Genomic DNA, 15,270 nt, shown 5'->3' on the forward strand with positions numbered 1-15,270 from the left:
TGTCTTCTCCCCAATGCCAATGCCTCTCTCCAAAACAAAACAGCAACGTTAGGACCACAGATGACTGTCTAGACAACCACCTGCAGAAAACTATCCATTTCGCAAAAGCAGATTATCAGCCCGTATCTATATTTTAAGTCAACGAAACGCCGGGTCAGGACGGATCCAACCGTTGAGCGTGTCCTGTTTGAAATGCGGATTTTCAGGCATTTGAACAAGTCGATTATTTCTTTATTCTGAAAAAAAAAAAGTTTTAAAAATGTGACACAGAAAAACAGTATGAGATGTTCGTAGCCCTCGAGAAAGTAAGATGTTACGCCATTGTGTTCTTGTGATAACCTTACTTCACTGCATTTTAGTCCACAGTGTAGACAGCTCTTGGATTCTACATATAAAATACATGCCATAAGTATATTAGACTATTTATATATATCTATTACGTGGTGAAGTACATGGGTTTAAGCTGAGCCACAGTCATACTGTTCACATTTTTAATTTTGATTCAAGTACACTGCGATGAAAGTGAGTATAAAAAACAAGTGTATGATCAAGGACGTATATTTACATGGCTTGCATTGCAGATGTACTACAGAGCTTAATTGGAAAAGATTTGTCGGCCAATTGCAAAAAAAAAAAAAAGATATATATTTTTTTTAATATCCCCCCCACCCGTCTGTCTGGTTATCGCCGTTTCATATTGACCGTCTTTATTGATGACAGTGACAAAAGTGCACAAGCGTTAAAAAACAACACAAAACACAAATGACTGTATTGTCAACGTCCATGACAGAGCAGAAAACACACATACACACACACACACACACACACACACACACACGCACACATAAAGATATAAAAACTACAATACTAATGTGGTACACACATGATTCCATCATGCAGCAAACCTATACAGCCTCTGGGGGCAACCTGTGCCTTAAAACCTCCTGTACCTTAATGAAACACTAGGTTGGAGTTGCCATGACAATAATATGGTCTCCATATTGTGCAGTTCCCATATATAGTCCTAAGAAATAAGGAAAAAAAAAGTGCTAACCAAGTGGAGTATAACGTGCGCCTGCAACTACTACTTTCAGACATGAAGTATCCCCGTCGAGACATTATAATGTGAATTGTTTATATACAGACAGGTGACAGGGAAGGGGGGGATATAATGGGCGGATCTCAAACCCAACGGGGGCGCCGGTACATCAGGTGATATGATTTGGAAACCCCGCCTCCAGTTGTTCTCGCACGCACGTTTCGAAAAAGCGCCGCGTTCGAAAATGCACGACACGGCGGCGAGAGAGGCAAAAATTGATATAAAAAAACAAAAAACAAAACAAACAAACAAACAAACGACAGAAATATCCGCAGCGTCAAATTAGCAGAGAATGGCGACATCTCACAGCAAAATAGAGCACTGTTTTTCAGCGCAGCGCCGACATACCTGATGTCTGGGTAAAAACCGAAACGAAGAACGATAAAACTGGGGCTACATATTCGGATAGAGTCGCATCAGCGTAAAAAAAAACAAAAAAACAAAAAAAACAAATCAATATCACACAGTAATAATACAAAATATCCAGTTGCCTAAGTTACAGCCTGTGCAGAAGGTCTCGAGGTGGCTTTCTACAAAGCTGGAGGCCGGTTATACGGGCTTGAGCTGTTCCCGTGGACATGCACGGAGTTAAAAAAAAAAACAAATAAACAAACAGCGCCGCGCTATATTGCCAACGAGGTCCTCGCCGAGGCCGGGGGGGGGGGAGGGAGGAATCAGCCGCCTGTCCGGGAGGAGGGGGACGCTCAACAGCCCAGCCAGTCCTTGGTGATCTCGCCCAGTTTGACAATCTTCAGGCTGCTGTCCTCCAGTTTGAAGTAGTGGTTTCCCTTAAAGAAATAACTGTAATCTGGTGAGAGACGAGAGAAAGCGTGGATTTAACGTTTCACGTTTTTTTTTTTTTCTAGCACAACATTCGCAATATCATCGACCCCCATAAACCCCGAGCCTCTCTCTCTCTCTCTCTCTCTCTCTCGCTCTCTCTCTCTCAAATTATGCGAACGAGGAATCGTACAGAGGCGCTTCTGTGAGGCTGCACAGACCCGCTTTATACGAACGTGTTTGTCCACGGCAAAGGGAGAGGGATTTTGTTGCCGTGTACGTTCAGAGAGCAGCGATGGAAAAATCCCTGGTTACTTGCCATCGGCATAATTCTATCGTTGCAAACCTCCGACGATAGAATGATCACCGGAGAGGAGTGAAGAAGTAGAACCCCCGAACTTGGGTGGGGGATGTTAGTCAATTTTCTTCTGGCCAGCTGGCGTCGCGGCAGCTCGGCTGGTGTTTTCCGCGCGCTGGGAGCCGTATTGATGGAGGCCAAATGCCAGACTTGCAGATAGAGCTGATTGAATTGGCCCTGCGGGAGATGCCGACCCACGAGATACCAAACTCCTCCCGCGGCGGGGATCTTATTTTCATTTTTAGTCCTTCCCGTTGCCCGAGGTAACCAATGACGGGAACTTTCGTCGAGTTTTGTCAAGTTTCACCTCAAGGGGGAAACAATGACAAGTACGGTGGCGCAGCGGTGAGCGTTTTCAGCCTGAAAGCAAGAAGGACCCCGATTGGATTCCTCCCGCGGTCCAAAAACATACAGGGGGTTTTTGGATACTCGAAACTGCTCCGATATGTCGATGAAGGAGCGAATGGTCGATGTCGTTATGCAAAAAATGAATGGTCTAATATGACGTTTGCGTGAGAGTCATGGTTATTTGTCTCTGATGACAGAATGAGGGAGTGAATGGTTGGATGTTTGCACGGTTTATATGACGTAAATGAAATGTATGTCTCCATATTTGCCTCTTGCCCAATGACAGTCAGGATAGGCTCCAGCCCCCCTGGGACCCAACATGGAGTATAAGCAGTATCGATAATGAGCAAAGTGAAGTCAGATAGACAGCGATAGATTAGAGATATTCATCGTAAACCTCTAAATGTTAGCATCGCATTGTCGACACCACTTGGAAAACCAGATGATAGGAAATTCAACCAAAATTTTACTTATAATTCACACTTCACCCATTTTTTTTCCCAATTCTGTTGTCCATTCTAATCCCTGATGATGTTGTTGTTGTTAACTCTGCTGCCTATTTATTTGTGGATGCCTTTTTGCTATCTTCAAACTGCCTTTGTATTTATATTTATATTCACATTCATTGACACTATAACTGTTTCGCTGCTGTGACAAAAGAATTTGCCGTATGGGGATCGATAAAGTTTATCTTATCAAAAGCATCAAAACACTCACAACACAATACAACCGTATTTTTGTGTTTACCGATTCCGTTGAGACTGAAGGCGGTGTCCAGGCCGTCTGGGATGCCGTTCCAGGACTCGGCGATCAGTTTGGGGAAGCCGGGATCCACCGTCTTTGTGTTTTCGTCGTATCTGTGTGCACGTCATGGAAAAATTACATTTGTTTTATCTTTCCATAGATGAACAGTTCCAACGCGCAAAACCGTGCTAACTTCGAGAATGCACAGTGGAATTGCAGTTCGGGCTTGCAGAAAAAAGGAAATATCAAATCGAGACGTAATCCGACGATTACGGAAAGAAGCAAACAAACAAATGGCGGGCGGGTCGGATGAACCCCTCACCTCCAGAACTGATCTCCGGCGAAGAGGTACGTCTTGCCGTTCTTTCTAAAGTTGAAGGCCGCGTCGATTTTCTGCACGTCGCCGGGCAGGCCGAGGGTGTGGATCTGCTTGGGGTAGCCTCTCTCCAACTCGTCCGCTTTAAAGACCCACATCTCGTTGCCTGCGAGTAACAAAGCGTTTTAACATCGCCGGACCTGCCCGATCCAGGGATTATTACATATTACTACAGATCTATTAGCCAATTTTCCCCCCGCAACCGTTCCAGCACGGCTGTTAACGTCGTCAAACGTATTATCGTCAGATCATCATGGCGGTCAATAACTAAGAATGTATCATAAACCACTAATAAGCGTTGCAGAGTAGATCGGATGTCGCCCAACCCGGCCAACATTCCGGCTTCTCCCGACTTTTCCAGTTCGTAGAAACGGCTGACCGGTCGAAGGTACCCTCTTGGATGGGGTGAGAGTTTACATCGGGGTTCACGTTTCTCTCATCGTACCCGCGAAGAAGACCGTTTTCTCTTCCACCGGGTTTTCGTAGGCCGCGTCTATCTTGGCGGGCAGGTCGGGCCAGTAGGTGGCCACCAGCATGGGGCCGGTGGGCTTGCTTCTGAAGTTGACCGATCTGAACAGGAACCTGGAAGACAGCGAAAGAGAGAACGATAGAAGATGAACCGGCGCCTTTGGCAAAGATGCCGTGTTTACATACATGCGTGCATTCAAGCCTGTGTGTGTGTGTGTGTGTGTGTGTGTGTGTGTGTGCGGTTGCGTCGGAGGTGGGGGGCGGGGGCTAGCGCAAGTGCCTCGCTGGCCGTCTCGGCCACAATGACCTGATTCATGAGCATCTGGTTCTCGTTAAGACTGAAGCTGCCGACGCCAGTGGAACAAGAGCCATCTTGCCCGGATTTCCAATACAGCTGCGCAGCGGCGGCGGCTTCCCAAACTCTTTTCCACTGACCCATTTTTAAAAACCCCCCAAAAAAGATTTGCCAATTATGAAGACGAGTCAGGGATCGAGATAAAATGAAAGCTATAAAAGCGTAACACAATAACTATAAGAAAAAAAAAAAACACCCTAAAGCTATAAACATACACGAATACCTTATCTTCTGCATCAAGTCAGACAAAGAGAACTTCGAATAATAACAATTATAACTATATTTTTTTAATAAATGGCAATATGAGAAAGTATTTGGACGAAATCTGTGAAAGGAAATATGCTTATTGCGAGGAGTCAATGGAAACACGCGACCCTGCAGCTTCAGTTGACGACATGATCGATGATGTGTTTGGGCGACGCTCCGTTTCGAGAAGACCCTCCCCAAAAAGTTCTCCTCTGCAGCAATGGAAGCGCAAAATTGAAGACAGCGGGTAACCGGGAAATATCATCCTGCTTTGAATTTGACAAGCAAGTCTTGCATCTTTCGCAAGCCGGCTCTCATAGGAATTATGCAGAGGGTGAGTCACTGTTATGCCATTTCCAGTACGAAAACATGTGCCACGCAGCTAGATGACCCGTTCTCCATACAAAAAAATACCAAACAAAGCCGATGACTCAACATCTATCTTTGATATAGGACAAAACTCTCCATGTCTTTTATAAATAAAAAAAATCTTATTTGACTTATAGATTCAAACATAAGTCTTACTCTGCAGCTTGCAATTTCTTGAACGCAACCCCGAAAATCGAGCCCCACAAGCATAAATAAGCAGCGGCGACGACGGCAACAACTTCTGTTTGTTAACTTTGCTCCAGCTGTGTAATCGCAACCGGACCCGATAAATCGAAATTGGATTTTACTCCGGAAGTATCCCAACAAAATGCGGGGGCTGCGTTCAAATGCATCAAACATGCTGACGGTCTCATTCGTTGCAAAGATTGGATGAGATTACAGTGGGAGTTGAATCAGCAGCTTGGGGAGATTGTCTGGATGAGAAAGAGTTCATAATTACTTTCTACTTTAAAACATCCAGACAGTCAGTCGTAGGTCGAGAGGGGGGGGGGGGGGGGGCTGTCTCATCACGTCGTGTCAATATTTGTCCTTTATCATAAACATGCTGAGTCGGGCAAAATGGAGCGTAACCCACTTCCAAGGACAAGACTTATAAAGAACTTTTTTTTTTTTTTTTGTCAGATCACTGATGTGTCTCCACCCGCGAGGGCTGACGCGGTCCTTCGGGCGAACCACTAAATCTTCCTTTACAAGCCAAACACAACAAGCCCACACTGGATCTTTGACTAATCTCGGGTTCTAGAGGGAGATACTCCGAAAGTACAACCCCACCCCGCCTCCTTTTAAATTCCTGAGAGGATTTTGTCTCCGGTTCGCTTTCATCCCCGTCTAATCGGGTTCGAAATCTTCCAGAGCTGGGAGATACAAATGAAGCGCAGTGGTGCCACGCCTGTGTCAAGGGGCCGGAGTGTTTTCTCCATTCCGGCCTGGGCCGCGCATTGGTGGATCGGACGGACGGATGGAGCTCAAGGTGGTCGCCAAATTGCAATTTGTTGACTGTGATTTCCAGCATGGCTCAGCTTTTTGTCCCACAAACATCTTTGTTCAAACACTGTTATTTTCAAAAAGTCACATTTTAAGTACAACAACAATAAGAAACACCTTCCAGACCCCCTTAAAGAGCCTCTATGACACGCTTAGCACGCTAGGATGTAGCATGTCCTGTGTTTCCTGGTTATGGGTTTGCACAGACATTTTAAATGCTAATTGAGCGCATCCGGTCGTCCATTCCCGTCGAGCTCAAAATATTTTTTTAAACCAAGGAGCTACAGATATTGAGTTTCAGCCTGGCCCCTTGGCAACTCCACAGAGCATCCACTGAGTTTCCAATCGCTCACCTTGCAGCGAGGTGAGAAGCGGCTACCTTATAAAGCAGGGATTTGTGCGCTAGGCGGCGATTCAGTTTCTCCCGCATTTCAAACTGAAGCTCCTGGAGGTGGAAAACACTGGAGCCATTGGTTCTGTGCCTCTGTTTGCGTTGGACGCTCTTTCCAAAAAAAAAAAAAGGAAACTGTGGTGTCCAAGCTAACAATGCCATTTGCTACCGCTTTTATCATTTTCCAGGAAATGAAAGAAAAGAAAGTGAAGATTCGGCGATGCGCCAGATCGCCCTCCGACGGGAAATGCACTGACTCACAAAATAACAAACCACACAGCACGGTGACTGTTCTGCACGGGGTCAGCCAGTAGAAATACACAACGCTTACAAGACTCCCTGGCGCCTGCGGAGGAGTGTAGACAGTGTTTATGGATAATAACTATTTTACTACACGCGTATAGCTTGTTTATGTCTCGGACTAATCGTCACATCAGGAGACGAGCGTGTAAATCACAATTATCAGCCACTGACCATTCCAAGATGATATTAAAAAAAAACAAATAAGGTGACACCTCGAGGCAACCGGGAACACACGGGTTTGTCCGAACGGACGGTTGAGCGGAAGCAACTTTCTGAGACGATCGAATAGCGTCGCAACGACCTCCCGGGTGCCATTACCTGTCCTTGAAGAAGAAGGTCTCGCCTCTGACTTGCGCCACGGCGTCAAAGATCACCGTCTCTTTGCAGAGGTCCATGGGCGTGACGGGTCCTTGGGTTGGAGTATGAGGTTTGCCTGATCCCGCACCTGTTAGCAAAGCAGTAATTGTAAACTCGTAGCGTAGCATCGGATTATCGGGCTCGCTTGGTCCAGCCGATGTTACATCTAATCCAGCAATGTGCGATAAATACGTAACGACGCGAGGGCGCCCAAGTTGGGCTAACACTCACGTCACGGCTAGCGAAAGCGACTCTCACCGTAGAGCTCCTGGATGCCGTTGATGTCATCCTGAGAGAGTCTGAAGTCTTTGGTAAAAGTGTAGATGGGGGCCATCAGCGCTCCGGGGTCCTGAGAGTGCTCCAGGCCGAGGGCGTGGCCAAACTCATGCGCCGCAACCAGGAACAAACTGTAACCTGGAAACATACCGCGGATGAAACGAGCGGCGTACGGCGGTGACTCATGGCGACTTCCGTTTTGTTGAGCGTTGCCGTGGTTTCACACCTTGGTCGGGACAGAATCCCCACTTGCGGTCGTCGTCATAGCTCCTGGATGTCGCGCACCACATCTTGCCGTCGCTACGCCCGGAGGAGGTACAAGAGTCGTAGCTGTTCCCCAGGAAGGTGAAGGGGAAGACGCAGGGGCTTCCGTCTGCGTTCCCGCCCACTGTCGACATGGCTGCGGGAGCGGGAGCACGGAAAAGTGAAAGCGCGAAGTGAACTTCTTACGAAATCGTTTAGGTGCCAAAGTGTATAATTGGATTTGGACGATGTTGTGAAAGGAGCGCAGGTGCCGGCGCGATGCACAAGACATCAATAACTAATCCGCTGGGCGCAAAACCAAGACGCACCTGCCTAAATTGATCTTCTTTCAAAGGGGGACGATTTCTCAATTTTGGCAAGGACGGTTTTGTGCTATATTTCTGTCTCTGTGTGGAAATCATACTATATTCAGCACGCGCCATAACACCAGTCCGACAACAAAGGTGGATTCCTGATCAATTAGAACCAGATGAAAATCCCCAGCGGCCACATCTCGCCGTCCCGTCCCCCCCCTCTCTTTGACTCTACCTCAAACCTAAAAAAGCCAGACCCACTGACAGAATGGAAAATAAGCCCCCGCCGCTGCACATTAAAATACTTTTACAGCCATTCAGCAGACCACGAGCAAGACCCAAAAAACCTCAGCTGGAGCATTCCTGTAGAGCTCCACAACAGCCTGGCAGGCACTGCGCAGGAAAATAACAGCCAATAAAAGACACCTTTGCAAGGATCACCCTGAGTGTAAACTGTCTGCACAACAGAAAAACCCATTTGTTTTTTGTTTCTTTATTTTCTTTCCCAGTTAATTGCTACCGTTCTATGCAGGGGGCCTAGCAAACAAAAGATGACGTACCGGTTTCGGGGCAAAAACCGTAGGTCTTGTCCCGGTCGTAGTCCTCGGTGGTGGCGCACCAGCGGTAGCCGTCGTCTCGGCCCTGGGTGGTGCAGCCATCGTACTTTTCCCCCTGGAACGTGAAGGGGAATTTGCATGGAGCTCCATCGCCGTTTCCACCCAGGGTAAACAGTACTGCAAAAAGGCACAAAGAGGAGTCACTCAATATGACTCTTTAGCAGGGCTTGAGTTGTAAAGAGAAAATATGTGTGCGAATATCCCGAGGACTGCCGACCCATATGCCATTCAAACACTATAAATTCTAACCGAGCGAGTCATTAGTTGGTCATTTCTTCAATCCCAGCAGTTCAAGGTGTTGTTTTGACCTTGAAACCCAAACATTTTAATCGCATGTCACATGTTCACTACTGACGCAACGTGGCATTTTAGCATCCATGGCATTTTACAGTCTCTGACACGTTAGCATTTCTCACAGTTTAGCATCTCCCGCACTTTAGGATCTCTGACATTTTAGCATGTCTGGCTTTTTAGCATCTCTGATACAAACTACCATTTCTGTCAATTTAGCATTCCTGGTGTTTTAGAATCCCTGATACGTTACCATCTCTTGACACTTTGGCATCTATAAAATTTTAACATCTCTGATCTAATTTACAAACATGTGATTTAGAATGACTTTCCATTACAGCTAAAATATAACATCATAAACTACTACTAATTTAAAAAGAAAATTATCATGTTTATGACAAATATATATATATATATATATATATATATATATATATATATATATATATATATATTTATATATATACAGTGGTCCCTTTAGATGTGGATTTAATTTTTTCCAGAAGTGGGTTCGTATGATGATTTTCTTTCAAATCTTAAATTAATTTTGACAAATTAATGCGTTCCAACCTCCCCACAAAACTCGTGGATGAAAAGCGATTATATTCGCGTGCGATAACGGTCACACGTACACCACGTTCGTGCTTTGTCTATATTTTGTGCTTAAATTCCAGATATAGAAATAGAAAGCAACTTCTTTCAAAGTTCACCACTTTCTTTCCTAGGGCCCATGATGATTATTAAAAAAGATACACAAAATAAACACAAAGATATAAAATGATGCCACTCAAGAGATAGGAACACAAGACGAGATATGCATACTGTTCGAACTACCCGAGGAAGTGGCCGAAGGATGCTGGAGGCTTCCAAGCGTTCTTCAAGGTGAAAGCAGCGAGCAGCGCCAATTCAGAAGATGCGGCAGCGTCATGAAGCGTATTCGATGTTTTGTGAATTTTGGAATTTAGTATTTCTCGCTTTCGTATTCGTATTGTAATCTTTTTCAAGGATAAAATTTGCTCGAATCGCACTTCGCATCTTGAAAAATTCATATTTTAAGTGATTTGTATCTGAAGGGGCCACTATATATGTATATATATATATATACATACACAAATATATATATACATACATATACATATATATTTGTTTTGTGAATTTATAATAAGCCAGTATCTGGGTCAGAACCCTCTGAGAGGAAGCCATACCCAAACACAAGCCTTTAAAACACAGCAGAGAGCGCCGCTGGTACGAGGGGCCCCCGCTTATGTTCACAACACATGAAACAACTCAGTACACGTGTACTTTGGCAGTTGTTCGCGGTTGTGATCACGCTAGCACAGCGGACAACACAGCGGTGCAAACATAACAACGCGGATAAACAAAGTGTTTGACAAAGCCCGGCGTTCTAAAGTGGAGCAGCGACTTGGAAAAGAAACATTCTGAGCATCACTTTCCTGGCATGTCCTCCAGCCTACTTTCTCTCTCTCCAAAAACAGCACGACAAATTTGAATCACCATTTGATATGATGTGTGTCTGGCCCAGGACGACACACACAGATACACACACACACACAAACACACAGACGCTACTTCGATGTGCGAAACTATCAGGGACTCACACTCATGGGGGCAGAAGCCGTATTTGCCTTCCTCGTCAAAGTTGTAAGTGGTCGAGCACCACAGGAAGCCGTCGTCGCGTCCTTGGGACGTGCAGCTGTTGTACTCCGTGCCCATGAACAGGAAGGGGAACTTGCAGAACTCACCGTCGGCGTTGCCGAACTTCACCTTCACCACTGCGGAAGAGACCATGAATCAAAAAAAAAAAAAAAAAAAAAATTGTATTTTTCCATATCCTTTTCTGTCTTTTTTGAAGAAGTGAACTGCTTTCTAAATCTGCTTTACGCATTAAATTAAAAAAATATATATAAAAAGAGACGTTTACCTCTTCTACACATTGAATTAGATCAAGTGTCTAGAAAATTTTATGATAAAGGCATAAAAAAGATTTACTTAAATAACTAACTAACTAACTAACTAAATAAATAAATAAATATCTTAAATATCTTAAATATCTTAGAATTTTATTTTTTTTTTCTGTTTTCTGAGACCTTTTGGCAGGCGAAGTGGGGGAAAACAGGTTTTATAGACCGCAAAGACAACAGGATCTGCACAGCAGGAAAAACACACAAGCCTATCTGGGTCAATATCTGCACATTCCAAATTGTGCAACAGAGTTTTTATTTTTTTTTTTTATTCATCTTCCAGATGGCTGGGCGTCTTCGCGCGAAACGGCAGGAAGTTCAAACAAAGTTAAAGGGAGAATGGAAGACGGCATTTGAAAGTCAAATGGATGCGGCGTTAACTTCAGCCCAGATCTGTGCTGTCACAACGCCGTCCAATATAATTTCGGAGCGTGTCATCTGCGCTGAAAGGTGTAATACTGTCATTTTCTTTGGAATCCAGCGCACTTTATATATCCAGATTTGACACAAAATGTGCATTTGAGAAGACATAAAAGACAAAAAAAAAAATTCTACCGGCACAAACATCTAAAACTGGAGATGATTTTACAGGGGGAGGAAATGTTCTCTCTGCCTTACCTTGTCCCTCCCCTAACGTCCACTGCTCGTCATCGTCGAAGTGGGAGTCGCCTCCGATCCCTGGTCCGGGTGCAAAGGCGTGAGCCAGGAGTCCGTCTTTGCCGTCGAACGGGTAGCCGTCCCCGTGCTCTGTTGAGGACCGACATCGTTATAAACATTATATAACGACAACATTAAATTATAACAGCTGAAGGAATGAAAACAGTCCCATGTAGGTAAAAATCGGATTGGGTTCCAGTGTTTTTTTTTATTGTTAGCTTAGCGGGAGTCTAAATGGGAGAGTGAATGGTTTTGTGACATGAGAATGAAAGAGTGAATAGTTGTACAAATGAGTGAATATTTATGTTGATGAATGATGATGAATGAATAAATGGTTCTGGTTTTGTTTAGAAATTTCTACCAAAAACCCACTTTTCCCTAATGTATTTTAACATTATGTTACATTTTGCAATCTCCTGGCTCTCTTTTAAATCCGACATCAACATCCCATAATCAAACATCTTCCTAACCACCTTTCATATCTTGACTACCATTTTTTCTCTCTATACTAACAAATCTGAATCTGTCACGTCAAACATGAGAAGTTACTTGAGGAAATTTTACAACTCAGCCTGTCAACAGCTATCACATACACACACTCACACGAGTATGCATGTGTGTGTGCCAAAAATACATTTTGTCTCATTTGTTGTTGCCTGAAGGAAAAGAAAGAAAGCTGCAACCCGTCTTCACGCAGTTGCAGGCTGGTGTCCAAATATAATTACTGTACTTTTCTTGGGAGGTCCTACATACACATGTATAAATACACGCTCTGTATTTTGTTGTATATGCAGTATAGTAAACAGTATAAAACATTTTAATTTCTTTCCCCAACGCTTTAAAGTGATTAACTTCATTTGTCAATCTTGCATATACAGCTTATGTACATATTTGTAAACAAACATGTAAGTATATTTGTGTCTATGTATATATGGTAAATTTACAAGTGAAGTAAAATCATATATTTTGTTTTATTTTGTTTTAAAGCAATTTAAAATGTTTATACTGATTACTATTTGCACATTCACTTCCTTCATTCCTACTTTTACATTGCCATGCTAAATATTTTCAGTGGAAATAATGTGGTGAATCTGTATGTATGACTTTCACAGCTGGATCCTTCAGTGAGTTCCTTTACTTCTGATTGGACAGTTCATGATCACATGGTCAGTAACCAGGAAGTGAGGTTGTTGTCAAGCTGTGGAAGCCCTGGCATAAAAGTTTAGTGCCGCCGTCTCCCCAACTTAATAGTCTAACCACAACACATCCAACCCACACATTGGGGTTAAACACATCCACACACGCACACACACGCACACACACACACACGCACACACGCACACGCACACAAACACGTATATATGTTAGTACTTTGCAGAAAGTGAATTGCAGGGTTCAATTCGACCAGTTCAGTGTTAAAATACAAATAATTGAAATCCAGTTCGAAAATTCTAAAAATTCTTCACCGGACATGAGACATCTATAAAAATGGAAAATTTCACTTCAATGCAATATTATATTTTGCCAATTCTTGAGATCAAATACTGCCCTCCCTGTATTTTATTATGAAATAAACTGATAAAAAGACATCTTAAAACTTATGAAGTAGAGTTGAGTCAAGCGATCCGTTCCAGGTCTGGGCTTTCAACACCTTGTTTTACACTGTGAGGAACCTAAATTAGTGAATGAACCAACTGTACTGGTACTGCACCGTGAAATACACATCCCATACCGTTACGACCAAAGTTGATCATAATGTCGGCCTCGCCGTCCATGATGCGCGTGAACGTCAGGGGTGTGACATCACTCCAGACTTTGAAGGCCCTGAAGAACGCGTCATTTATGACTTCCTCATCCAGATCTGGGGTCCAGCCCAGGATTCTGCAGTGTGGACAGGAAGAAAGGGTCAAAAAAGGGGAAACAACAACAACAACAACAATTACATAACCACCCCCTGGGGGGAGGAGGGAGGGATTGTTTTTTTTTTTGTTTTTTTTTGCCATGCAGAGACGTCTCAGGAGCTGTTTTTCCTCCTCGGGAAGTTGAGGACAAAATTTGGTGAAAAAAAAAACAAAAAAACAACCCAATCCAGTGCATCATCGGACAAGAATGCTCCCAGAAACAGGGATCAACCAACCACAGGAGCCGCAGTTGCGTGTCCTTTCCTATGATCTCTTACATGTTATCGTCGGTGTCTCGCAGTCACACACACACACACACACACACACAAACAAAGGCCGAAACGGCCCAGACTGCTGATATAGACAAAGCGACTTCGCTTTTGTTGAAACGGAACAAACACAAAAGCGCTGCTTCCAAACTGTGTGGATTGGGGGGCTCAGGAGGGGCGGATTGGGGGGTTTAGAGGGAAAAGTCAGGGAGGGAGAGGGAGGACAAAGTGGGGAGGGAGGTAAGGGGGGGTCAAACAGGGCCAACTGGCAGCCCGGTGCACAAGGCAAATAAACTTTGGTTCGCTTATTTGGCAGTTTGTGAAGTGAGTTCTGGGCTGATGTTGTTGCATGACTGGGACATGATAGGAATGGAGACATTTGTGGTGTCATAATCTTGCAAAACTATTTTTTCTTATTGCCTTTATCTTACTCTTATTCCCCCTGAGCATCTGACCTGTAGGTGATGTCCTTCTTCTGCCACATGGGTTTCCTGTGGAAGAAGTTATAGTTGGCCACGTCCGGCACGCCACAGCGGGGCTTCTTCATGATCTCAACCGTCTTGGCGTCGATCTCGCCGGTCTCTTGCAGCGAGAAGAACTTTTGCATTTTCTTCAACGTGTCCTTGAGCATCATGAGGTTGCATCTGTCTTGCGGGCATCCGTAGAACTTGTTCAGATAGTGCTGCAGGGTAGGTGGGGACAAGACGCACGTCAGCCTACAAAAACTTTTTTCTGTCTTATTTAATGCAAATTTAAATTAAATAAGTTCCATAAAATAAAAGCAGTTGAATAAAATAAAATTATAAAAAAATAAAGTAACATAAAATTAAATTAAATTATAATATTTAAAATAAATCAAAATGAAATAGATCAACTTTTTTTTTTTTTTTTTTTTTTTGCAGTGGCACGGAGGAAACAGCTGACAACATCGTGTTTATTTAGTGGAAGAAAAAAAAAAAAAAACTTACCAGGGCGACCTCTTTGTCTGTCCGGGGAGGGGTGTCGTCTCCGGGGAACCTGATAATGGGCGAGGGGGCCGCGGACGTTGCACGAAAGGCGACCAAGTGGACCACAAGCAGGCTGAGGACAATCCTCCGAGGACCGAACTCCGTCTGAAAGCCCATTGTTCTTGTTTTTTTTTTTTCTTTAAACTTATGCGTAAAAACTGGTTTTTCTAAGGCACCCCGTGTGGTGCACACCGAGCCGCGGTCCTGCAGCGTCCTTTTCCTCCCTCGATTCTGGAGAAATTATCTTTTCTCTCTCCTTAACGGGACATCCTGCAACTCTGGCTCACCGAACTTTCTCAGTTTTGCCTACCCATGCACTTTTTTTTTCTCCCTCCCTCTCTCTCTCTCTCTCTTTTTCCCCCCTCTTGCCTCTTTCTGCGCAGTCTCAGGCAGCAGAAATTAGAGCCGGGAATGTGTAAGCATGTGTATGTGTGTGTGTTTGTGTGTGTGTGTTTGTGTGTGTGTGTAGTGTGCATGCAAGGGATAGCTCAATGCCAAAACGGTGAAACCTGGT

The 15,270-nt window shown here is 44.2% G+C and overlaps 1 protein-coding gene across 1 annotated transcript; it reads right to left on the reverse strand.

Moving 5' to 3' along the window:
* Window positions 1–209: 209 nt before the first annotated feature.
* mmp2 (matrix metallopeptidase 2) lies at window positions 210–15,054 on the reverse strand. Its single transcript, XM_086174500.1, has 13 exons — window positions 14,718–15,054; window positions 14,205–14,431; window positions 13,312–13,460; window positions 11,541–11,669; window positions 10,560–10,733; window positions 8,593–8,766; window positions 7,702–7,875; window positions 7,458–7,613; window positions 7,161–7,287; window positions 4,151–4,287; window positions 3,652–3,811; window positions 3,333–3,442; window positions 210–1,907 (listed from the first exon to the last, which is right to left on the reverse strand). The coding sequence occupies exons 1-13, from the start codon at window positions 14,871–14,873 to the stop codon at window positions 1,804–1,806; spliced, it is 1,977 nt and encodes a 658-aa protein (XP_086030626.1). The 5' UTR covers window positions 14,874–15,054; the 3' UTR covers window positions 210–1,803.
* Between the last annotated feature and the right edge of the window lie 216 nt (window positions 15,055–15,270).

The sequence above is a fragment of the Fistularia commersonii genome, chromosome 27 (genome assembly GCF_037954325.1).
Source record: "Fistularia commersonii isolate RoL2024-O1a breed Wild chromosome 27, RoL_Fcom_v1.0, whole genome shotgun sequence".
Classification (NCBI taxonomy): Eukaryota; Metazoa; Chordata; class Actinopteri; order Syngnathiformes; family Fistulariidae; genus Fistularia; species Fistularia commersonii.